The sequence below is a fragment of the Oncorhynchus keta genome, chromosome 1 (genome assembly GCF_023373465.1).
Source record: "Oncorhynchus keta strain PuntledgeMale-10-30-2019 chromosome 1, Oket_V2, whole genome shotgun sequence".
In the NCBI taxonomy this organism is placed as follows: Eukaryota; Metazoa; Chordata; class Actinopteri; order Salmoniformes; family Salmonidae; genus Oncorhynchus; species Oncorhynchus keta.
Genome location: NC_068421.1, coordinates 45976872 through 46001479, shown reverse-complemented (window position 1 = coordinate 46001479; position 24608 = coordinate 45976872). Strand labels below are relative to the sequence as shown.

The 24608-nt window shown below is 42.4% G+C and overlaps 1 protein-coding gene and 2 long non-coding RNA genes across 7 annotated transcripts; 2 read left to right on the top strand and 1 right to left on the bottom strand.

The window, feature by feature from the left end:
• The first annotated feature begins 87 nt into the window (after window positions 1-87).
• On the top strand, window positions 88-2606 carry LOC127931974 (uncharacterized). 2 transcript variants are annotated; one of them, XR_008143401.1, is made up of 7 exons: window positions 88-825; window positions 970-1006; window positions 1235-1285; window positions 1446-1554; window positions 1688-1997; window positions 2096-2208; window positions 2468-2606. It is a non-coding gene; the product is annotated as an uncharacterized LOC127931974 (long non-coding RNA). The 2 variants fall into 2 exon arrangements; XR_008143400.1 differs by having other exon boundaries at window positions 1688-2208.
• LOC118386477 (uncharacterized) lies at window positions 2052-2925 on the bottom strand. 2 transcript variants are annotated; one of them, XR_004826226.2, is made up of 3 exons: window positions 2817-2925; window positions 2432-2588; window positions 2052-2199 (listed from the first exon to the last, which is right to left on the bottom strand). It is a non-coding gene; the product is annotated as an uncharacterized LOC118386477 (long non-coding RNA). The 2 variants fall into 2 exon arrangements; XR_004826223.1 differs by having other exon boundaries at window positions 2112-2239.
• spa17 (sperm autoantigenic protein 17) lies at window positions 2872-24369 on the top strand. Of its 3 annotated transcripts, none has more exons than XM_035774184.2 (7): window positions 2872-2965; window positions 3250-3424; window positions 3534-3604; window positions 7193-7248; window positions 11644-13297; window positions 21558-21725; window positions 23755-24369. In XM_035774184.2, the coding sequence occupies exons 2-7, from the start codon at window positions 3271-3273 to the stop codon at window positions 23776-23778; spliced, it is 2127 nt and encodes a 708-aa protein (XP_035630077.1). In that variant the 5' UTR covers window positions 2872-2965; window positions 3250-3270; the 3' UTR covers window positions 23779-24369. The 3 variants fall into 3 exon arrangements, with proteins under 3 accessions (XP_035630077.1, XP_052382068.1, XP_035630071.1); XM_052526108.1 differs by having other exon boundaries at window positions 21558-21771; XM_035774178.2 differs by having other exon boundaries at window positions 2895-2965; window positions 3247-3424; window positions 21558-21771.
• The last annotated feature ends 239 nt before the right edge of the window (window positions 24370-24608 follow it).

The window sequence follows — 24608 nt, the reverse complement described above, 5'->3', positions numbered from 1 at the left end:
ATAACACTGTAAAACCATACAAATGTCATTGCATATTAAAATGCTGTTTAGTTTTTATGTTTCCTATGGCTCTTTCCATTGCCTAAATCTACAAAAGCAGGTGTTTTGAATGGAAAGTTAAGAACACTTTTATCAGGCATCCTGTTGAACACCACTTCCTGTACCTTATACCTGGTACATACTGCAATATGATGGCACATCCCACTGTGACACCAGTGGTGCAAGTGTCTTTTTTAATCAAGAAAATTCCTAGAGCTAACCAATTCATACAGTTGAAACATAGGGGATCTGGACACATTTGGACAGGATGCTAATCTTAGCCCACTTCTCATTGCTGCTTATTTGTGGAAGCCAAGGTAAAATAAATTCCTCAACATTTTTACTTGATGTGTTTTCAGTTTCTGGCAAAAAGATGATAATCAAATGTCCTCAAGCTATATATTTATATCCACGGCCTACTAACTGAAGAATTGTTGCCTTAATTTATGCCCTTTTCATTAGATTCAGTAACCTGTACCGACCTGCAGAAACAGCATGAAGTCATTCATGCAGCAGTTGGAGAACCTTTAGTGTTGAACTGCACCTACAACTGCTCCTCTGGATTTGTCTGTGGACACTGGGTAAAACTCCCAGACTGTCCTCATTGTCCTAGGCCAAGGGAAACAAAAAATGTCACAAAGAATGGTGACCTCTGCACACTACCATTGTATTGTCCACATCTGTCCAGGGAAGATTTTCAGTACAACTATACCTGCTTTTCTGAAGATCATGAAAGCCAACAGTTCCCAAGCAAGATAGAGTGTCTGGTATCACTGCAGGCACAAGGTAGGCAAAAACAGGTTGAAACGACCTACCCTGTAATTTTACCTCTAAAAACATATTGTTTTAAAATGTATTATATTAATTACGTTCAAAAAGTGAATACATTTATACATCAGTAACTAAATTATATTGTATTTCTTTTGCCAGCTTTGACCTAGTGCCCCGGACACAATGGACACTACTGGTAAGTCTCAAAGGAGAATCTTTTACTGAGACTTTATAATGCTCTGGTCAAAATAAGTTATATAAGGAATAAGGGTGCCATTTGAGACTCAACCTAAGTCTCATTTTTCGTAATAGTCTAAGTTAAATTTCTCTGAGGCTGTTTAATGACATAGGCACAAAATAATATAAACCCAACAAATTTCACGAGCTTATTTGATCCTGATGACTACCGTTTTTGGTGTTTTAGATGAATCGATGACAGCGTTGGGTAACCATGAGGACTCAATAATAGATCACGGTGAGACAAAATGCTGCTATTGCACTCTTTAAAAAGAAAAGGTAGAACATGTTTAAATGTATTGCAAACAACAAAAGTAACCCCCTGTTTGAGGCAATGACTGATGAGTTGCAAATGGAGTTTTAATGATAATATTGTCTTTGTGCTGTCTTCAATACAGAGAAATTCACAGGCGTCAAGGTGTTGGCAACAGTGACCGTTATTGTGGCTGCGGTGTTGGCAGCCGTGGCTGTCTCCTTTATGTATGAGCCGCAATCGATATTGCAAAGGTGCTTATAGATGTTGAAAAATCCATTGTGAAGGTCCAATTTCTGAATCAAAAATGTTATAAAATACTTTCCAAAGTTGTTATTAACAAAAACGACAGTATGTTTCATTAACGTGATTTCTTGTGTATTTTAGGAAAACCTGCTGTTATCTGTACAGGGTAGGATTTTTTTCTTCATACAATGTGGTATGTTTGCTAAGGCATTTTAACACACTTTTCATTGGCAATTAATATGCGGACTCCATATGTGGAATTTGTTTATTGGTCTTTTATCAGCACAACATCAAGAGAAGGATCAGGTAAATATTTGTTTAATTTGACAAAATTGCTATCACAACCAGTTCACTCAATGTTGTGAATTGTAATCCTAATAGGTTACTTCATATCTTATAGGTGCATGCTCAACCAATTGTGAGAGGGTGGCACTGCGAATAACTCCGGCTGGTAAGCTAATGGAATGTACCATTTATTTCAGTTGCTAAGCTGGGTGTGTAATAACAACATCTACTGTACAAAACATCGCATTTCCTGTTTTGAGCTAGATTGCCAGAGTGATCATGAGGTTCCTTACGCTGACATCATGATTACTATGCGAGGGGCCAGCACACCAGGGCTCACACAGATCTCCTACATGGCTTCGGGGGACCTTAGAGAGGTGAGGATTGGAAACAATCGCTTTGTGATTTCTGTGTGAAATAGAAAGTGGTCTACAAATAAAATATTATCTATTATTATTATTATTATTATTATATATTCATCGACACCTCACTACATTAGTTTACATCAACACCACCATATGTGACCATACTACTGACATTCACTATATTCAATGTAATATGTCAGCGGAGTCACAGGTTTAGACTTTATATAAACCTCACCTGAAATAGTGTGTGTGTTTCATGTCCCCCCTGCAGAGGTGGAGAGAAGAGGCAGGCCCTGGCCCCAGCACCAGCCCTGAAGCTAGATCCCACCTGCAGGCCTCCCGCTCAGAATTCTCAAGGAAGATGAGCAAAACTCTGAGTATGCTGTTATCACCTACTCTTAACCAGTGGGGATGGAGAAAGGGTAAAAGAGTGAACAAGAGAGAGCAAGTGAGACATGACCATCACTGTACTCATGTTAATATTCCCTGGCTTTGTTTGCTTTTTTTTACTGTAGCAAGTAGTATCTATAACCGTATAAAAAGTGAATTGAACTGTCATCCAATAAAGTCATACTTTGTGTCATGATGTGGTTTCACGTGTAATTTGTTATCGCACTCACTCAGTATGGACCTCTTTCGTCACCGTAGTTAGACTGAGCCTTGTTGCCTAGCAACAATTATCAACACTCCGGCGTCAACTGTTACTGATGCAAAACAAACGTTTTTGCGAAGCTGTTTGAGGCAACAACAAAAAAAACATTTGCTAAAGGTAATGTAATGTTCAATGTTACCTTTATTACTCCATGCAGCAGCCTCCTGCTAGCATTACATCCGATGTTGCACTGCTGAAAGTTAGCCAACTAAAACATTTAAGAAAGTTAGATAACGTAGCTATCTAACGGTAGTTAGCTAACAAGCTGGCTAACGTTAATTTAACAACATTAGTTAGTACTACAGGATGAAGTTGTCAAAATAAATAGATTTTAAAAGTAACATAAAAGCCAATATTGCAGTTAATATCTATCTATCCAAATTACTGTAACGCGTTAGCAGACCTGTGTTTGACCAAGGACGATGTCTGTGCCTTTTTCAAACACTCATCTTCGGGTTCCACGTGGGTTTGGCAATATCTTGGAGGGGTTGGCTCGAGAGGTCCTGCGAGACCAGCCCAAGGACATCCCCACCTTTGCTGCCCTTTACTTCACTGCTCTTCTCAAAGAGAGAGAAGGTAGCTAGCTATATATTTTTTTGTATACATTATTCCAATAATTAATGGGCAGTCAGAATGAAACTGTACTTTGATGTTAATTTATTGGATGTTTTCATTTTCTCTTTAGACAGTGGCTTGGACCCCGCAGAGTGGTGTGCCAGGCTTGAGGACAGATTCTACAACAATCATGCATTCAAGGTCAACTTTCTTTCTTCATATATAGTGAAGATATCAAACGAGAAAAGTACATTTCCTGAAGAAAATGTGGTGTGCTTGTTTTAAAGTATTTGTGGTTTTGTAATAAGTTATAGTAGTGGTAGTGACATTAGTAATAATGGTAGTGACTGGTTAAAATTGAAAAAGTAAGTAGATGTAAAAATGTATTGATTGATTTGTAAAATATGCTAATTTCTACAAGCAACCAGAGGGGAAAAAAACACTAGACCACCATTACAGAGACCCATACAAAGCTCTCCCTCGCCCTCCATTTAGAAAATCTGACCATAATTATATTCTCCTGATTCCTGCTTACAAGGAAAAACTAAAGCAGGAAGTACCAGTGACTCGCTCAATACAGAAGTGGTCAGATGACACGGATGCTACGCTACAGGACTGTAGGACTTTGCTATCACAGACTGGAATATGTTCCGAAATTCATCCAATGGCATTGAGGAGTATACCACCTCAGTCACTGGCTTCATCAATAAGTGCATCGACGACGTCATCCCCACGGTGACCGTATGTACATATCCCAACCAGAAGCCATGGATTACAGGCAACATCCGCACCGAGCTAAAGGCTAGATCTGCCGCTTTCAAGGAGCGGGACACTAATCCAGAAGCTTATAAGAAATCCCACTATGCCCTCAGACGAACCATCAAACAGTCAAAGCGTCAATACAGGATTAAGATTGAATCTACTACACCGGCTCTGACGCTCGTCGGATGGGGAAGGGCTTGCAAACTATTACGGACTACATTGTGAAACCCAGCCACGAGCTGCCCAGTGACGCGAGCCTACCAGATGGGCTAAATGCCTTTTATGCTTTTTTCGAGGCAAGCAAAACTGAAGCATGCATGAGAGCACCAGCTGTTTCGGACGACTGTGTTATCACGCTCTTCGTAGCCGATGTGAGCAAGACCTTTAAACAGGTCAACATTCACAAGGCCGCAGGAACTCTTTTTATTTTTTACAAATATTTTTTATATATATTGACTTTCAATGTGAAAAAATGTGTCATAACCCTTGTTTTGTCACTGTAAAGTGTGCCGGTATAGTCAGTCTTCTGATTCAGAGGTAAACAAAACTGTTGGAGTACTAACGGCCCACAAGGCATTACGTTTGCGGTTTAGAACAGCCAAATCTTTTCCTGCAAGCTGCAGATTCTTTGCCTTATAAGACAATTGAAATTGGGTAAAGAGATTTTTTTAATTAAAAAAGGTAGTTAAAAAAATGGCAGCGTCTAAAGCTTTCATCCTGCCTACACACCAATAAATAACTCAGATGCCATCTATCGACGGATTACCAGGATGTGTACTCAGAGCATGCGCGGGTCAACTGGCAAGTGTCTTGACTGAAATGTTCAACTTGTCCCTGACCGAGTCTGTAATACCTACATGTTTCAAACAGACCACCATAGTCCCTGGGCCCAAGAAAGCGAAGGTAACCTGCCGAAATGACTACCGCCCCGTAACACTCACATTGGTAACCATGAAGTGTTTTGAAAGACTGGTCATGACTCACATCAACACCATCATCCCGGGTAACCCTAGACCCACTCCAATTTGCATACTGCATCAACAGATCCACAGATGACGCAATCTCAATCGCACTCCGCACTGCCCTTTCCCACTACCCTGTCCCACCTGGACAAAAATAATACTGTTCATTGACTACAGCTCAGCGTTCAACACCATAGTGCCCACAAAGCTCATCAGTAAGCTAAAGACCCTGGTACTACAGTTGAAGTCGGAAGTTTACATACACTTAGGTTGGAGTCATTAAAACTTGTTTTTCAACCACTCCACAAATTTCTTGTTCACAAACTATAGTTTTGGCAAGTCGGTTAGGACATCTACTTTGTGCATGACACAAGTAATTTTTCCAACAATTGTTTACAGGAAGATTATTTCGCTTATAATTCACTGTATCACAATTCCAGTGTGTCAGAAGTTTACATACACTAAGTTGACGGTGCCTTTAAACAGCTTGGAAAATTCCAGAAAATTATGTCATGGCTTTAGAAGCTTCTGATAGGGCGATTGACATAATTTCAGTCAATTGGAGGTGTACCTGTGGATGTATTTCAAGGCCTACCTTCAATCTCAGTGCCTCTTTGCTTGAAAAAAATAAATAAATCAGCCAGTACCTCAGAAATAAAATTGTAGACCTCCACAAGTCTGGTTCATCCTTGGGAGCAATTCCCAAGCGCCTGAATGTACCACGTTCATCTGTACAAACAATAGAACGCAAGTATAAACACGCAGCCGTCATACCGCTCAGGAAGATGACGTGTTCCGTCTCCTAGAGATGAACATACTTTGGTGCGAAAAGTGCAAATCAATCCCAGAACAACAGCAAAATACCTTGTGAAGATGCTGGAGGAAACAGGTACAAAAGTATCTATATGCACAGTAAAAATGAGTCCTAAATCGACATAACCTGAAAGGCTGCTCAGCAAGGAATAAGCCGCTGCTCCAAAATCACCATTAAAAAAGCCAGACTACAGTTTGCAACTGCACATGGGGACAAAGATCGTACTTTTTGGAGAAATGTCCTCTGGTCTGATGAAACAAAAATAGAACTGTTTGGACATAATGACCATCGTTATGTTTGGAGGAAAAATGGGGAGGCTTGCAAGCCAAAGAACACCATCCCAACCGTGAAGCACGGGGGTGGCAGCATCATGTTGTGGGGGTGCATTGCTGCAGGAGGGACTGGTGCACTTCACAAAATAGATGACACGAGGATGGAAAATTATGTGGATATATTGAAGCAACATCTCAATTCATCAGTTAAAGCTTGGTCCCAAATGGGTCTTCCAACTGGACAATGACCCCAAGCAAATTTCCAAAGTTGTAGCTTACGGACAAGTCAAGGTATTGGATTGGCCATCACAAAGCCCTGACCTCAATCCCATAGAAAATTTGTGGGCAGAACTGAAAAAGCATGTGTGAGCAAGGAGGCCTACTCAGTTACACCAGCTCTGTCAGGAGGAATGGGCCAAAATTCACCCAGCTTGTTGTGGGAAGCTTGTGAAAGTCTACCCAAAACGTTTGACCCAAGTTAAACAATTTTAAAAGCAATGCTACCAAATACTAATTGAGTGTATTCCCACTGGGAATGTGATGAAAGAAATTAAAGCTGAAATAAACCATTCTCTCTACTATTATTCTGACATTTCACATTCTTAAAATAACGTGGTGATCCTAACTGACCTAAGACAGGGAATTTTTACTAGGATTAAATGTCAAGAATTGTGAAAAACTGAGTTTAAATGTATTTGGCTGAGGTGTATGTAAACTTCCGACTTCAACTGTAAATTCCTCCCTTCGCAACTGGATCCTGGACTCCCTGACGGGCCGCCCCGGGGTGGTAAGGGTACCAACAAACTTTCATGGTCCAAAACACACCAAAGCAGTTGTGAAGAGGGCTAATCATTTTGGGGGGTAATATGAGTATGTAAGAAATCTAGAGTTGTGCTTTTCTCGCAAGGACACCTAAATATGATACTGGCGGGCCTTATCAGTATATCATGCTAAATGTTCTATATTCTGCTCAAAACAGAACTCACCGAATCAAGTCGACACCAGTCCAGTTGATGCAACTCTGAAGATTTCTAAGTGAGTCTCATCTCAGTACATTATCTACACCCAAGGAGAGGGACAGCATCAGACAGCTTTTTTCCACCACATATTTCATTGAAAGAAAAGGACAAAAGAGACCAACAAAAACATTTTTTGTGGAGAAAATACATTTGGCTCAGTTGCAGTGTTGTTTTATTGATCATTATGAATGATTATTCCAGTTAACATAAGGGTATTTGCCATAGTGACATTTTTTTTCCCATGATGAATTTGCTATGTTGCTTTTGGTTAACAAAGACAAACCTTGTGGAAAATATAGATAAGGAAAGGAAAAGTGCGCCTTTTGCATACCATGATATTTTAAGTACAAATTGTGCACCAATATTTATTTTTAAAAGCCTGTGATATAGTATTCTATTTAGTTCCCTTTAATATAGATAACATGGAGAATTCAATAAATCCAATTTTGTATATGACTAAAGCCTTGCTAAAGTGCCTAAATTCCGCTTTTTGAAAACTCTGTCAACCCTGTGTCACTTCTAGGAGGTTTTAACCCACTTAACCCCAAAATGTTTAACCCACTTAACCCCAAAGTTTTCACCATAATTGTAAATCCCTAGTTATTGTTTTGCTTTGACAGTCATTTCTGAAGATTATTATTTATTTACCGTAATATGATTAATTTACATCTGTCCTTTTAAGGTCAACCCTGTTACGTGAACTGAACTCTCGTTTTAATATGGTGAAACCATTCCTTTTAAAATATTTTTTCCAAAAGAAAGATTAAACATGAGTATAATCATAGTGTAAAAGCAGGTGAGCTGGACATTTTTAGACATTTTCTGCTGTTTTGTGGTTGTAACGGCGTTCTTCGTTTGTTGAAAGAGAGTCGGACCGAAATGCAGCGTGGTGGTTACTCATGTCTTTAATGAATGAATCGCAGTACATGAAATAACTGATACAAATACAAACAACAAACGGAACGTGAAACCTAATTACAGCCTATCTGGTGTAACTACACAGAGACAGGAACAATCACCCACGAAATACAAAGTGAAACCCTGGCTACCTAAATACGGTTCCCCATCAGAGACAACAAGAATCACCTGACTCTGATTGAGAACCGCCTCAGGCAGCCAAGCCTATACGAGACACACCCCTAATCAACCACAATCCCAATGCCTACAAAAACCCCAATACGACAATACAATAAACCCATGTCACACCCTGGCCTGAACAAATAATAAAGAAAACACAAAATACTAAGACCAAGGCGTGACAGAACCCCCCGGGTGGGCGTCTGTCCATGGTGGTGGTTCCGGCTCGGGACGTGGACCCCACTCCATAAATGTCATAGTTCCTCCCCTTCGCGTCCTGGGATAATCCACCCTCGCCGCCGACCATGGCCTAATAGCCCTCACCCAGAACCCCACTGAACTGAGGGGCAGCTCGGGACTGAGGGGCAGCTCGGGATTGAGGGGCAGCTCGGGATTGAGGGGCAGCCCGGAACTGAGGGGCAGCCCGGGACTGAGGGGAAGCCCAGTACTGAGAGAAAGCCCAGTACTGAGAGGAAGCCCAGTACTGAGATGAAGCTCAGGCAGGTAGTAGGCTCCGGTAGATCCTGGCTGGCTGGCGGATCTGGAAGATTCTGGTTGACTAGCAGATCTGGAAGATTCTGGTTGACTGGCAGATCTGGAAGATTCTGGTTGACTGGCAGATCTGGAAGATTCTGGTTGACTGGCAGATCTGGAAGATTCTGGTTGACTGGCAGATCTGGAAGATTCTGGTTGACTGGCAGATCTGGAAGAATCTGGTTGACTGGCAGATCTAGAAGATCATGGCTGACTGGCGGATCTAGCTGCTCTATGCAGACTGACATCTCTGGCTGCTCCATGCAGACTGGCAGCTCCTTGCAGACTGACCGCTCTGGCTGCTCCATGCAGGCTGACAGCTCCTTGCAGACTGACTGCTCCTTGCAGACTGGCAGCTCTTTGCAGACTGACATCTCTGGCTGCTTCATACAGACTGACAACTCTGGCTGCTTCATGCAGACTGACAGCTCTGGCTGCTTCATGCAGACTGACAGCTCTGGCTGCTTCATGCAGACTGACAGCTCTGGCTGCTCCATGCAGACTGACAGCTCTGGCTGCTCCATGCAGACTGACAGCTCTGACTGCTCCATGCAGGCTGACAGCTCCTTGCAGATTGACAGCTCCTTGCAGACTGACAGCTTCATGCAGACTGACAGCTCTGGCTGCTTCATGCAGACTGACAGCTCTGGCTGCTTCATGCAGACTGACAGCTCAGGCTGCTCCGAACAGGCAGGTGGCTCCGGCAGCGCTGTAGAGGAGGAAGGCTCTGATAGCGCTGAACAGGCGGGAGACTCAGACAGCGCAGGAGGGAAGGAAGGCTCTGGCTGTGCTGAACAGGCGAGGTGCACTGAAGGCCTGGTGCGTGGTGCTGGAACTGGTGCTACAGGATCGAGGACACGCACAGGAAGCCTGGTGCGGGGAGCTGCTACCGGAGGACTGGTGTGTGAAAGTGGCCCAGGATGGACTGGACCGTGAAGGTGTACTGGAGAGCCTGAGAGCAGGACTGGCACAGGACGTGCAAGGCTAGGTAGGTACACAGGAGGCCTAGTGCGTGAGGCTGGCACATTTTTCACCAGCCGACTAACACGCACCTCAGGACGAGTATGGAGCGCTGACCCAGGTGCCATTAAATCCCCGACACGCTCCGTCGGACGAATATCGTACGTATAGCACCATACTAGCAACTCCCTCATTACTCTCTCCTCCACTTTCCCCATTAACTCCTTCACAGTCTCTGCTTCGCTCACCTCTAACACCGGCTCTGGTTCTGGTCTCCTCCTTGGCTCCTCATGATAAACAAGGAGAGTTGGCTCAGGTCTATCTCCTGACTCAGCCACTCTCCCTCTGAGCCCCCAATACATTTTTGGGGCTGCTTTTCGGGCTTCCCTCTGCGCCGTCGTGATTGCCTCTCCAACTCCATTCTCCTATAGCCCTCTTCGCACTGCTCCAGCGAATCCCAGGCGGGCTCCGGCACTCTCTCTGGGTCGACCGCCCACCTGTCTGTTTCTTCCCACGTCGTATACTCCATACATCTGCTGTCCATAACGTCCTCATAACGGCGTCTCTCAGCTCTCGTAAGTGCCTCCGTTCGCTGCTCCTGCTGTCGCTGCCTGTAACCACGCCACTCGGTCCGTGTGTGGTGGGTGATTCTGTAACGCCGTTCTTCGTTTGTTGAAAGAGAGTCGGACTGAAATGCAGCGTGGTGGTTACTCATGTCTTTAATGAATGAATCACAGTACATGAAATAACTGATACAAATACAAACAACAAAACGGAACGTGAAACCTAATTACAGCCTATCTGGTGAAACTACACAGAGACAGGAACAATCACCCACGAAATACAAAGTGAAACCCCGGCTACCTAAATACGGTTCCCCATCAGAGACAACAAGAATCACCTGACTCTGAGAACTGCCTCAGGCAGCCAAGCCTATACTAGACACACCCCTAATCAACCACAATCCCAATGCCTACAAAAACCCCAATACGACAATACAATAAACCCATGTCACACCCTGGCCTGAAAAAATAATAAAGAAAACACAAAATACTAAGACCAAGGCGTGACAGTGGTTAAACTGAGCAGGTCGAGCCTAACACGCCAACCCTGTTAACCACAGATCGACAGGCAAGAAATGTTTTAACAGTTAAAGTGTTTTTGTAAAGCTTGCATTCAATTGCTACTCCCTGTTGCACACAACATGTTTCTTTCCCCCTGTCGCAAGGGGATTTATGGCTGATTTAAGATGATCGTCAACCCTGTTACGGTCAACTATGTTACTTTATTTTGCACTTACTATAGTACTTTAACCTTTTGAGATGGGGAAAACACATTTTTATGACATTGCATATGTGCTCTTTATGACAGAATTTTACATTTTGGTGAAAAAAAAAAAATAAGGACCAAGTTGCACTTCTCCAAAAGGCACTAAATTGGTGGAACAACCTCAATATCATAAGGCCTAAAATAGCCCTCTCAATTCCTGAAAGGAAAATACTGACATTAAATCATCACTCCCAAGAACGGTCATCTCCCCACAGTATTTTCTGCAAATGAGAAAGGTTGAGGTACATACGTTAGCTATGGGAAAGGGTCTGGGTTTTTATGAAGCAGGCAAGCACCCTGATATTCTACGAAATGAGTAAGGGAGCCACAATGTTCACAACCTCAGAAAGAAACCAGTTTGAGTCAGAAGATGATGAGGAGACCATTGTCAAAGGAGTCAAGATGTATAAGGACAGAAAGGTAGATTATTAGAAAAAACATTGACATTCAGTACATTTTAATACTTATTTTATAATACCCATAATTTATATAATTATTTATTAATTCTCAGGAAAAAGGATGAGCTGACTGAATCTCAAACAGAAGAGGAAACTGGTAATATTGAGCCAGTTGGGATTCCATCTCCCACAAACTCAAACCTTGATGTCTGTGAAGATGTGCAGGGAACTGAAAGTCAAGGAAAATATGAAATGGTTAATATCACAGATAAAGATGTTAATTCAATGCAAATATATCCCTCAGAGGTATCAGATAATAAACTCACAGATATGGATGTTAACATGACAGGCAAAGAGATGAATGAAAGAGCTGACAAAATGGTATGCCTCTCTGAATTTGAGCCCAGTGAGGAAATCTCACTCGGTGGGCTTTCAAATGTGGATGTATGTGCTGAAGAACTGAGGAAGACTGAAGAGGGAGAAGAACTCACTTCTCAGGAAATCAGCACTGGTGATGATGCCATTCTTGGAAGCTCATACGAAATGAACCGCAGTAGTGAATTTGAACTTACTCAGGAAGTCTCATTCACTGGACTGTTCAATATAGATGTATGTGCTGAAGAACTAAGAGGGACAAAAGAGAGAGAGGAACAAGCCACTGCAGAGGATGGCCTCAGTGAAGGCTTCAAAGATCAAGATCTTGCTGATGCTCAGGAGAGTTCAATATCACTCATGGTTGAAATCAGTGGACGATTATCACCACCCCAAACTGAATCCCCGGAACCTATTCTACAGGAAACAACTGACAATTCAGGGGGTGTTCCAGAAGAGGAAGGAATAGAAAATCTAATTGTTTCCACAACATATACTGGGCAAACGCATGAAGTTGCATCCTCCATTGATGGTGCCTCCAGAATCTTGTCAGATAATGAAAGTGTTTTAGGTGATGATGAAAAACAAAAGGAGGAAAGTATTGTTCAGATCAGCACTGAGGAGGTACCTAAAACCCTTAAGGTCAAAATGTATGAACAGCAGCCAGAGGAGGAAGGTTCGGTCGAGGCTTCACAAACTGAGGCAGAACGACCAGATGTTGTGTCGGAGGATGCTGAGGAAGAAACGGGCCTTGTTGGACATAATACTCAAGACTCTGTTGAACCAAACACTAACATCGAAGGGGAAGCGGAGGCAGTCACTGCTGAGGCTGAAGCTCAGATAAAGGCAATGGAGCATGAGGCGTCTGATATAGAAGTGGAACAAGATTACAAATCTGATTCAAGTGACGAAGATGGGGAGAAACTGAGTAAGGTGAACGTCCGCATTCCTAATCAGCAGGCCTCTCAAATAGAGCAGAAACAAGAGGATGAACCTGATCATGAGAACAAAGATCTAAGTAAGAAGGAAATGGGTGAAGACATCTCTCCGGAGGATTCTACTAAGATGGAAAATAAGCAAGAGAATGATAATCCTTACATCAATGATGATGCCACAGATATGGGGGGAAAATACATTTCACACGCATATCAACAAGGTCCTTCGAACGAGGTTAGACCTGCAGAGCTGCAGCAAGAGGATGCTGAGAAAGAAACAGGGGACACAGCTGAGCAACAGGAGGATATAGACGCGGTGGAGCACATGGAAACTGAACCAAAAGGACTTGGAAAAGAGGACACAATGACCCCATCTCAGGACACAGACCAAACTGATGACAACCCAGAGCACATGCCAGAGGGAGAAATAAAGGACAGCTTGGACAAGACTTATGACAAGGTAAAGTTCAATGTTTTTATGATTTTTTTCAGAAACATTTATGTACATTACAGTCATTTACCAACTATCACGCAGTATTTAATTTATCCACTGCAGGTTTTATATAGTGACACGGGTCAGTTTGTAGAGGTCATAACGGCTAGAAACGCTGTGTGTCAACTACATCTGATTGTCATTGGGCAAATCCATGTAGCAAGCAGGAATTTTATTATTGTAAAATATAACACTTCGGTTATACGGTGTACGTATAAGTTTGGCATACAGTTAAACCACATTTTTAATGTAAACATCTTCCCTAACAGAGTATAGGCAGTATGCTAGTAGCGGCAACTTATGCAGACTATTCACCTGGTTCAGAGATGAACTCTAAAGAAATGTGTCCTTTGCTCCCATTCCTGTCCCAAGTAGCCTGTATTAAAAATAAACCCTTCAAGGATATCTCTGATCAACATCGCTCTGTACCTCTACCTCTCCACTCCGGGTCTCCAGAGAGAGGTGATTGAAAATGTCCCCAAAATAGTTCAGCTTCCTCATGATGACGTGTAGGGACTTGGAATGTCATCCTGAGGTACATTGTCTACCATCCGTCTTAAGCTGACATATTTCAAGTAGCAATGTTTTCATACACAAATCTGTGCGTATTATGGTTGGGCGTTATACTGACCGTATTGTCTAGCAACAATGATTACATATACACTGAGTCTACAAACATTAGTAACACTTTCCTAATATTGAGTTGCTCCCCCTTTTGCCCTCAGAACAGGCTCAATTTGTCAGGGAATAACGTTTCACAGGGATGCTGGCCCATGTTGACTCCAACGCTTCCCTCGGTTGTGTCAAGTTGACTGGATGTCCTTTGGGTGGTGGACCATTCTTGATACACATAGGAAACTGTGAAAAACCCAGCAGTGTTGTAGTTCTTGACACACTCAAACCGGTGCATCTGGCACCTACTACCATACCCCGTCTTTTGTCTTGCCCATTCACCCCTTTGAATGGCACACATAAACAATCCATGTCTCAATTGTCTCAAGGCTTAAAAATCCTTCTTTTTCCTGTCTGCTCCCCTTCATCTACACTGATTGAAGTGGAATGAACAGTGACATCTATAAGGGATCATAGCTTTCACCTGGATTCACGTGGTCAGTCTATGTCTTCAACCTAGTCCCTGCATTTAGTTTTAATCTGTACTTAAATCTGAGAAACTCAATTTAGGTTGATATGGTATGTATTAATTTGTGGATGTCCATTACCCATTTCGTATGATATGTTACGAATTACAATTCGTATTATATGTTACGAATTTGCAAAACGTTTGATATGTTTTTAATTCTAGCTTGGTGGCTAACGTTAAAGGGAAACTGAATGCATTCAACTCAAATGTGTCTTCCGCATTTAACCCAACCCCTCTGAATCAGGGTGGTGCCGGGGGGCTGCCATAATCAACATCCACATCCTCGAGTGGAGGATAGGGGAAGGGTTAGCTAAGTAGTTGCAAAGTGGCTAAAAAGTAGTACGTAGTTGAAAATTTGCTAATTAGCTAAAATGCTAACGTCGTCTGTGATGATATTCAAACTCACAACCTTTGGGTTGCTTGACGTTTGTGTTATACCATCCCCCCTGACCAACCACCCTACTTTTGTATTTGCCTTAAGTAACCATCTGTCTTATGTAACCATACCAAATGTAACATGTACTAATTTGACTGTCCCTGATTTACATGTACTATCTAACGTCTAGTCTAGAAGACCAGGCTGATTTCATGGGAAAGAGCAGGTGGGTTTTTGGTTGTTGTTTTTTTACACTCTGTGTATATCCCGGACACGCCTTAGATAACGGACGCTCCTTAACTATCTTGTGTCTAGCTGTTTAAAAAAAACAGGCTATATTCCCTTCTCTTTCCATTCGATAGGCTATGAATATGATTTTGGGCTAGGCTACGCTTTCATCATTTTATGCATGCATGGCTTTCTTCCGATCAAGCAATGAATTAATGTAACGGAGTCCCATCTCATACGTTTGTTTGAATAGCCTTTAAATGTAAGATAGCCAGGCGACTAATAATGAGAGAGAACAAACCATATCAATAGCCTATAGAAAAGTTGAATCAAGTTTAATCTTATTAAGGATTACGTAATCTGTGTGGGGGGGTGGAAAAATCCTTTAAGACAAGTTAAAGTTATGAACAGTAGCTTATTTCCCAAATATTATAATAGCCTAAGAAGGTGTTGTCCTAAAGTTGCCACTTTCAGAAAGAACAATAATGAATGTTGATGTCTATAAGCCTAGGCATAGACTATTCTCAGGACAAGACAGCCTGTTCCCCATCAGTTGCAGCTGTCACTTTGCTCCGTCATGTGTGCTCCACACAGACAGACACACACGAACCTGTTCCATGCTGAAGCTACACCAGAAAGGAATATTAGAAAATATTTGCCTGCACTTAGCGTCTGCCCAGGCTTTCAACAACATTAGGCATATCTTTCAAAATGATTCGTCCAGTTGTAGCATGCGATTTCTTACTGTAGCCCAATGGTGGTTTGACATCGTCCAAACCTAGTGCGTGCGTTTGTGCATAGCCTAATATATTTGATCCAAATTTTCAGTGCCAAGTTTTGTTTGCTCTTGGTAATTCCAGACTAAACAATCAATGAACCCTAAACAAGATTTCTGAGCTAATGAGAATTGCATGATTTGGCCTATTCCCACTGGGCACAGATGTCTATTCCACTTTGTTTCAACGTAATTTCATTGAAATGCCATGGAAACAACGTTGATTCAACCAATATGTGCCCAGTGGGTTGTCACCAATAACCCACTTGATATATTTGGGCCGATGTGGTCTTAGGCTGGGCGGTAGGGAGAGTAGGATTTAGAGGGATGTTACCATGGAAACTTGCACCATCCCTTTCCCCTCTGGGTCTTATCAGGGAAAGTCTGGAAGATGGCGATGCAAACAGATAGTTTGGTAGACAATGCAAATTTATCTGCAGCATATCCATCTCTCTTTCTCACCTCTACATGTAGGCCATCTTCTCTGACCTATACCAAATGTCTTGTCCAGTGATTTTGTCCACCTTTGTGCTCTTCTTTATTCCCAGGCACATTATGACCGATCTCTATCCGTTGGCAATGTGCAGTTTCGTCACTTTGTACTGTTTTGATAGATGAACAAGGTGACAATGAAGGATTCATTTCTAACATACATCTGTTGATAAGAACAAGATATTTTCTTATCTCGAAGCTGAAACTAAGCATTACCAGGTGGGTTTTTGAAAGGTAATATATTGACATAATGGGATGAAACAGGGGAGGCAGTCATGTCAGACAGGGACACAGACAAATGGATGTGTTTGCTGTTTCTCCCTCTCCTTTCTGTCTCAGGGGCAATGAGCGGGGGCGCTGGTGGCAGTTGGGATCTGAATGATAGAAAAGTTTTTACTTCTCTCTCTAATTGGGTACAACTGAGCAATAATTTATAAACCAGTACTACATGATCATTGCTGTACATTGTGTGCGCGGTTTCTCTTGGGTTTTCCAGTTACACTTTACTTGAAGGTTACGTGAATTAAGTATGTACAGTACCAGTCAAAAGTTTGAACACACCTACTCATTCAAGTTTTTAATTGTTTTTTATTATTATGGTCTACATTGTATAATTATAGTGAAGACATAAAAACTATAAAATAACGCATATGGAATCATGTAGTAACCAAAAAAAGTGTTAAACAAATCAAAATATATTTTATGTTTGAGATTCTTCAAAGTAGCCACCCTTTGCCTTGATGACAGCTTTGCACACTCTTGGCATTCTCTCAACCAGCTTCATGAGGTAGTCACCTGGAATGCATTTCAATTAACAGGTGTGCCTTGATAAAAGTTAATTGGTGGAATTTCTTTCCTTCTTAATATGTTTGAGCCAATCAGTTGTGTTGTGACAAGGTAGGGGTGGTATACAGAACATAGCCTTATTTGGTAAAAGACCAAGTCCATATTATGGCAAGAACAGCTCAAATAAGTAAAGAGAAACAACAGTCCATCATTACTTTAAGACATGAAGGTCAGTCAATCTGGAACATTTCAAGAACTTTGAGTTTCTTCAAGTGCTGTCGCAAGTGCAGGCCCACTTAGGTGGCAACTCTAGAGCGGGGATCCTCGCCGCCAACCTCGGACTGGGGGCCCTCAGCGGGTCCCGGACTGGGAACCCTCGTAGCGGGCCCCGGACTGAGCACCCTTGTTGTGGGCCCCGGACTGGGCAACCTTGTTGGAGGCACCGGACTAGAGGCTCCAGACAGGAAGGGCAACTCTGGAGGCCGTCGCTGGAGGGAGGAAGACGCAGAGACAGCTTGGTGCGTGGGGCTGCCACAGGGCCCACGAGGGGCCACAGGGCCCACTGGGGAGACCTACAGGAGGCCTGGTGCGTAGAGGAGGCACAGGAAGAACCGGGCTGTGGGGAAGCACTGGAGCTCTGGTGCGCAGCCTTGGCACCACTCCTTCAGGCTGAATGCCCACTTTAGCCCGGCCCCTCCAGAGTGCATGCACAGGTCGAACCGGGCTGTGGGGGAGCACTGGAGATTTGGTGCTTACCACTTGCACCACTCCACTTGGCTCAATGCCCACTTTAGCCCTGCATGGGCTGAGCGCAGGCATAGGACGACCTGAACCCTCCCAGCGCACCGGAGACACAGTGCGCAGAGCCGGCGCAGGATACCCTGGGCCGAAACAGCGCACCGGAGACCAAGCGCGCTGAGCTGCCACAATCCGCCCTGGCTAGATCCCCACTCTTGCAAGGCACTTGCGGAGGGCTGGCGCATAGCGCCCCGGGCTATGAACGCGCACTGGAGACACTGCGCTTTACCGCATAACATGGTACCTGACCAGTACCACGCTGCTTCCGGTAAGCACGGGGAGTTGGCTCAGGTCTATCGCCTGACTCCGCCAATCTCCCCGTGTGCCCCCCCAAAAAAATAATTCTAGGGCTGCCTCTCGTGCCTGCTTCGCTGACCTGCCACATATCACCGCCTCTCAGCTTTAGCTGCCTCCAGTTGCTTTTTCGGGCAGCGATATTCCCCAGCCTGTCTCCAGGGTCCCTTTCCGCCTAATATCTCCTCCCATGTCCAGGAGTCCTGAAGCCTCTGCTCCTCCATACCACGCTGCTTGGTCCGCTTGTGGTGGGTAGTTCTCTAACGGTCGTCGTCGTCTGAAGAGAAAGAATCGGACAAAAGCGCAGCGTAGTAAGTGTTCATGACTTTTATTGAACTGAACACTGGAACAAAATAACAAAGAGAATAAATGAAACCGAAACAGTCCTGTCAGGTGCAGAAAACACTAAACAGAAAATAGCTACCCACAACACAATGGAGGGAAAAAGCTACCTAAGTATGGTTCCCAATCAGAGACAATGAGAATCAGCTGTTCCTGATTGAGAACCATACCCGGCCAAAACAAAGAAATACAAAACATAGAAAAAGAACATAGAATATCCACCCCCCACAAAAAGGGGGAAAAAGCTCTCTAAGGTCAGGGCGTGACACTCAGAGTGAAGGAAAAGCAGCCAACAAGTGCTCAGCATATGTGTGAACTCCTTCAAGACTTTTGGAAAAGCATTCCATGTGAAGCTGGTTGAGAGAAAGCCAAGAGTGTGCAACGCTGTCATCAAGGCAAAGGTGGCTACTTTGAAGAATCTAAGTGGTAAAGTATATTTTTATTTGTTTAACACTTTTTTGGTTACTACATAATTCTATATTTGTTATTTCATAGTGTTGATGTCTTCACTATTGTTCTACAATGTACAAAATAGTAAAAATATAGAAAAACTCTTGAGTAGGTGTGTCCAAACTTTTGACTGGTACTGTATGTGGTACGTTATGTGGCATGTGCCAAATGGCCAGAAAAAATGTGTTAATAAAAGTGGACTTTAGGGTGTCATAACTTACAATTATCAATTAAAAGATTTTTGCAATGTCTGAGACCCTTAATTGATGACTTTGTCGTATACTGTACTTAGGTCAGGTAAGTCTTTGAAGTGATGGGTACAATAGATCTGTGGGAGCACAGCAGGTTATCAACCTTAATGAGACTGGGAAGATAATAAACCACATGGTTTGTGTGCTTGCAGGAGGTCGTATCACACTCTCTCTCTCTCCCACCCTCTCTCTCTCACACTCTATGCAAGCGTATACTAGTGAGCATAAAGTGTATGTTAGCGGGAACGAGACGTCTCTAGTGGATACACGAGAGAAATCTTTCTCGGTCAACACTGAGTACAGGCAAAAGGCATTTTAGGTCAGTTCATCCGAAGACTGTCATCTCTCAGATTGCTCATCATGGACTGCCACATTGTGAGTATATGCTTGAAATTATTTGTAATTTGTAAGACATTGAACTTATATCTAACAAGTAACTATACACAACTATTCCTTTGTTACAGCTTTTTAATAGAATTTCAGAGTTGTTATATCATTCTAATTGGGTAATGGATTTATTAAAAGGCTTTTATATATGTGTTGACAGAGCTTTATATTTTAGTAACCCTCAGAAAATAATTTGTTTCCTTGTTATGGTCTTTTGGCTTGCTTGTTTTATTAAGACACCGACTAGCAGCCGTGGAAACTCCAGCTGATCTACCAGGTGTCCACTGCACCTGCTTCAGCTTTCTTCACAAAGCTACTTTCTGCCAAATTGGTCCTATATTATTTGCATGTGGATTAGATGAAATGCTTTAAATTGATATTTAATGAATATCTAAGGTAGAATGATATTGATAGCCATAATGAGTATAGGTTGTTTAAAAGTATGAGTAGGCTGTTAAAAGTATGCGTATGTTTATTTTTGTTCATTGATTGCAAGTCACTTGAGCTTATTGAGATGACACATTTAGAGCCTACTGTAGATTAACCCCTTGAAGAGTTAGAAAAACCTGCTGCTGTAAGATATGCAAATGTTGGCATCCTTTTGAGTTTTGTCTCAATCTCTTCATTCAAAGACTCAATCATGGGCACTTTTACTGACAGTTGTGGCTGCTTTGCGTGATGTATTGTTGTCTCTACCTTCTTGCCTTTTGTGCTGTTGTCTGTGTCCAATAATGTTTGTATCATGTTTTGTGCTGCTACCATGTTGTGTTGCTATTATGTTGATGTCATGTTGTGTTGCTACCATGCTGTGTTGTCATGTGTTGCTTCCTTGCTATGTTGTTGTCTTTATGTCTCTCTTTATGTAGTGTTGTCTTGTCTCTCTTGTCGTGATGTGTGTTTTGTCCTATATTTATGTATTTTTGTTTTTAATCCCAAGCCCCCGTCCCCGCAGGAGGCCTTTTGCCAGGCCGTCATTTTAAATAAGAATTTGTTCTTAACTGACTAGCGTAGTTAAATAAAGGTTAAGTAAATAAATAAATAAAAATCCTACTCAGCCGTTAAAGCTAAGCTAATACTAGCTTTAATGCTATCTGTAATAGTGGGTGGTCACACTCCCACACTAAGGGGTTTCACTGAGGACACTCAAATGCATCTCCATACAGTGCAGTGGGCTTTCTTTGTGTCGCCTATGCACCAAATTGTTAAGAGGGGATGAGCAACTGGTGGGATGCAGCGGACGTGTTTGGATGATTGCTGACAACTATGTCACTGTTCTGTAACCACTTGTGAATAAGGAGATTTCTACCTCACCCACCTATCCACCACTCACCAACCCAGCGTTTTGTATTCTGCCAGTAATAAGCTACATGGTATACCATGGTGCTGTCTTTGTGTCATGAGCGTGTCAGAGAGAGAGTCTGAGAGATCTAATGTTGAATTCCCTTTATGTTCTTCTCACTCTTGATGGACAGTCAGGCTGACTGTCAACTTTTGAAATTGAGAATCACAGAGGAACAGAGAGACATGTTTATTTTCTGTGCATGGTGTTGTGTCAGGTTAAGCAGTTTGGAAACATTGTTTACATAGCAGTTACCCTGTTCCAGCTTGGCAATGGCAGAAGTTCAGGCAATAGGTGTGAGAGAAAAAAACTCCAGGAAGATGGAGCTTCTGTTGTAGACTCTTAAGCCCTTGGACCCTTTAGGACCCTGAGGATGCAATTGATGAGGATATTTCACTATTATTGACAACCACAGACAGGCTGATATCCACTGGTGTTGTTCTCAGGTGGATTTAGTCATTTTGGGTCCCTAGGTAGAGGTTAATCTGGGGCTCCTCCTCATGCGACATTAACTCAACCAAGCCCCCTCCTAATCACCTAATTTCTCAGATATACTTCCCTCCTATAGGAAGAATGCAGCCAACCCCAGGAGGAGGAGGACATCATGGACATACCTCTGGACGATCCAGAGGCCAACAAGGCAGCTGCCAAGATCCAGGCTGGCTTCCGTGGTCACATGACCAGGAAGAAGATTAAGCCTGCTGACAAGCCTGAGGGGGAGGAGGAGGATGAGGAGGTGAGCAGCAGTGGTGAGGCCCTCAACGGCAACCAGGGGGGGACAGGTCAGTGACTCTAGTGTCCCCTGATACCCAAACAGACACACACGTAGACCCCAAACCGGTTTAGACTGCTATTAGCCTTGATATCCCCTCAGGACTAATCTGGTGTAGACCTATGTCATCAGTAACCGTTCTTGCCAAATTATTGCTGTCCATTATCAGCTAGTAACTTTCACTTTGGACATTGGCTGACAAACCAATTATGGATCTGATGCTTGTGTCCCTGACATCCTCTACATCTTGTACATCCAGCTTTGCACACTATTAACAAAGTAACAGGATGACCATTTTGTGTCCATAACAATATTAACTGCATTTATTGATCTGTTTTCAACATCAAATGCATACATTGTATGCATAATGCAAGGTTCGTATGAAGGAACACCATTTTAACACAGCTTGAAAGCAATTTAAAAGCCATTCATTATTAACTAGGTCTGTTATAGGCCCCTAATTAGTTATTTCAGTGTGAGTAATGTGACACACTCCATCCAGTTCTTTAATTACTCTATAAAGGCTGCAGTGCCTGATTGAAACCTACAATTAATGTCTTTATGAAGTGATTATTAATGAATACTCCATTAGTTATATTGTCAAATAGATGCATTCTAATGAGAAATGTTGATCACAACTCAAACGTGTGAGATGGTGTCGGTGCCCAGAACCATGGAAAATCTTATCTAGATGTTCTGAGAATATATTTGAGCACTATCTAATCAACACCTTTTGTGGTGAAAATATTTTTAGGGCAAAACTGTACCGTTTGCACAAATAAATGTTGAAAGTGGTTTGTCACCATATTTTCATAGTTGACCTCCAGTACATTTTTTTGTCAGTTTGTGTTTAAACATATCAGCTACTGAAATGTGAGTTTTTTGGTGGGTGACTGAGGCCTCAAGAATACTTCCAGGAATTAGAAAGTGTACATTGCAGCTTATTTCACAAGTTCTGATTCCAGGGGCAGAGCATACAACATTAGTGTGTTACCCATGTGTTGCACGTGTAGCTCTATATTTTTGTGGCGTCATTACGTCATCGTTGTATAGGTATGCACGTCAGCTTTGACATCGGTTTTGCACATCAGCGTTAAACTAGACATCGGGCCGATGCTGATGTTGGCATTTTTAGCTAATATCCGCCGATTCCGATATGCTTACCGATATATTGTGCATCCCTTGTTAGACTATGTTCCAGGTCAGGTTGTTTCACCTCTACAGTACTTGAATCGGGTTTAGCCCCATCCTTGAGAAATACCAAGAAACGACTTTCCAATTTAAGCCTTCTCTGAGCCATACCAACCCCCAACCCAGTTCTTGGTTGCCAAGCATTTTTATATAGCAGTGTTATTTTTAACACCAGGTGCCTTATACCTCTGAGACACACAATAATTAATGTTCCTTGTCATAGAGGCATCAGCCCGCTAAATCTCCCCCTCCTGGAGAAGACTCTGCTTTTCACTTGGGTTATTGGCAACACTTCCAATGAATGCAGTCTTTATAATGCATTATAAACTCATTTATTACACCAAATGTTCACAATGCATTCATCATAAGGAGGGTATTTATAGGAAGTTTTTCACCAGGATGAATAAAACCAATCAAGTCGTTACAGTATGTTTTCAGTACTATCATTATTATCACGGCAGGGTAACCTAGTGGTCAGAGCGTTGGACTAGTAACCGGAAGGTTGCCAGTTCAAATCCCCGAGCTGACATGGTACAAATCTGTCGTTCTGCCCCTGAACAGGCAGTTAACCCACTGTTCCTAGGCCGTCATTGAAAATAAGAATTTGTTCTTAACTGACTTGCCGAGTTAAATTAAGGTAAAATAAAATAATAAATCACAACCTTTCATGAGAAATCTCAATCTGGCGAGTGTCCTCGTGCTGTTGGGGGTCAACATCACTATGGAGTGTGAGCATGTAATGGCAACATGAATTCATCATTCCATCTGCAGTGCTAAAATCTGCTTCTTCGTCTGTTTTTAGAATCAGGCGGCTCAGACGGAGTAGAGAGAGATGACACATCTGTGCCGGAACAGTGAAGCCTCTGACCTCGATGAAGAGAAGAAGAAGAAGAAGCATGGCTGTGGCTGAACCTTTTTTCTCCTGGAGGAGCAACTTTCTATGTAACACAAAATAGCAGTGTATATTCCAGATTTTGGGATGCATCATTTAATTTGTGAACTCTTTAACACTGTCCTGCTTCCAACCCCAATTTGTGTGGGTCGTCTTTGACCCAAATTTGCATCTCTCACTGCATGTACTTGTGAAACTCCTGGTAGTGTGCTAGTCTAGAAGAAGCTGATAATAAGTGTTTTCCCTTGCTAAACAGGGCTAATTTGAGTTGAATATAAAGGTTGTGTACAATTATGCATTATGAATACACTTCAACTGCTGGAATGCTTGTTTCTGCATTGTTTCAAGTGCTTGTATAATTACTATTTCATTATTTTTGGCGTTCACAATATCGCTAAAAGGGAGGAAGAGACCCTTTATTGATTATTGTACGGCATATTATTTAAGTTAATGATTCATTTCTTGTTATCTAGATTTTCAGTCTTTAAGTGTTGTGCACCATAATAAATAATGGAATCACTTTCACATATTGGTCAGCATTACCATTTTCTCCAAATCAGATCTTCCAACGCAGTAAGCATGCAGTACAATGTACTATAGTTTATTTGCAGATAGTAGTAATCATGTACAGTTTTATCCTTAGAGAAATGGAGTCATATCATCTGCTCCTACAGTATGTTTATGGGTACAGAATTTGTGTTTCATATAAAATGCTGACCTAAATCAGGTGTATGGTATTACCATCGGGTTGGAACCTAAATTAT

Coding starts and splice junctions, on each gene's coding strand:
- spa17 (XM_052526108.1), top strand. CDS start 3,271: ATGTCTGTGCCTTTTTCAAACACTCATCTTCGGGTTCCACGTGGGTTT. Junction 3,605..7,192: donor ACAACAATCATGCATTCAAG/GTCAACTTTCTT, acceptor TGCTCAAAACAG/AACTCACCGAATCAAGTCGA. Junction 13,298..21,557: donor TGGACAAGACTTATGACAAG/GTAAAGTTCAAT, acceptor TCCCTCCTATAG/GAAGAATGCAGCCAACCCCA.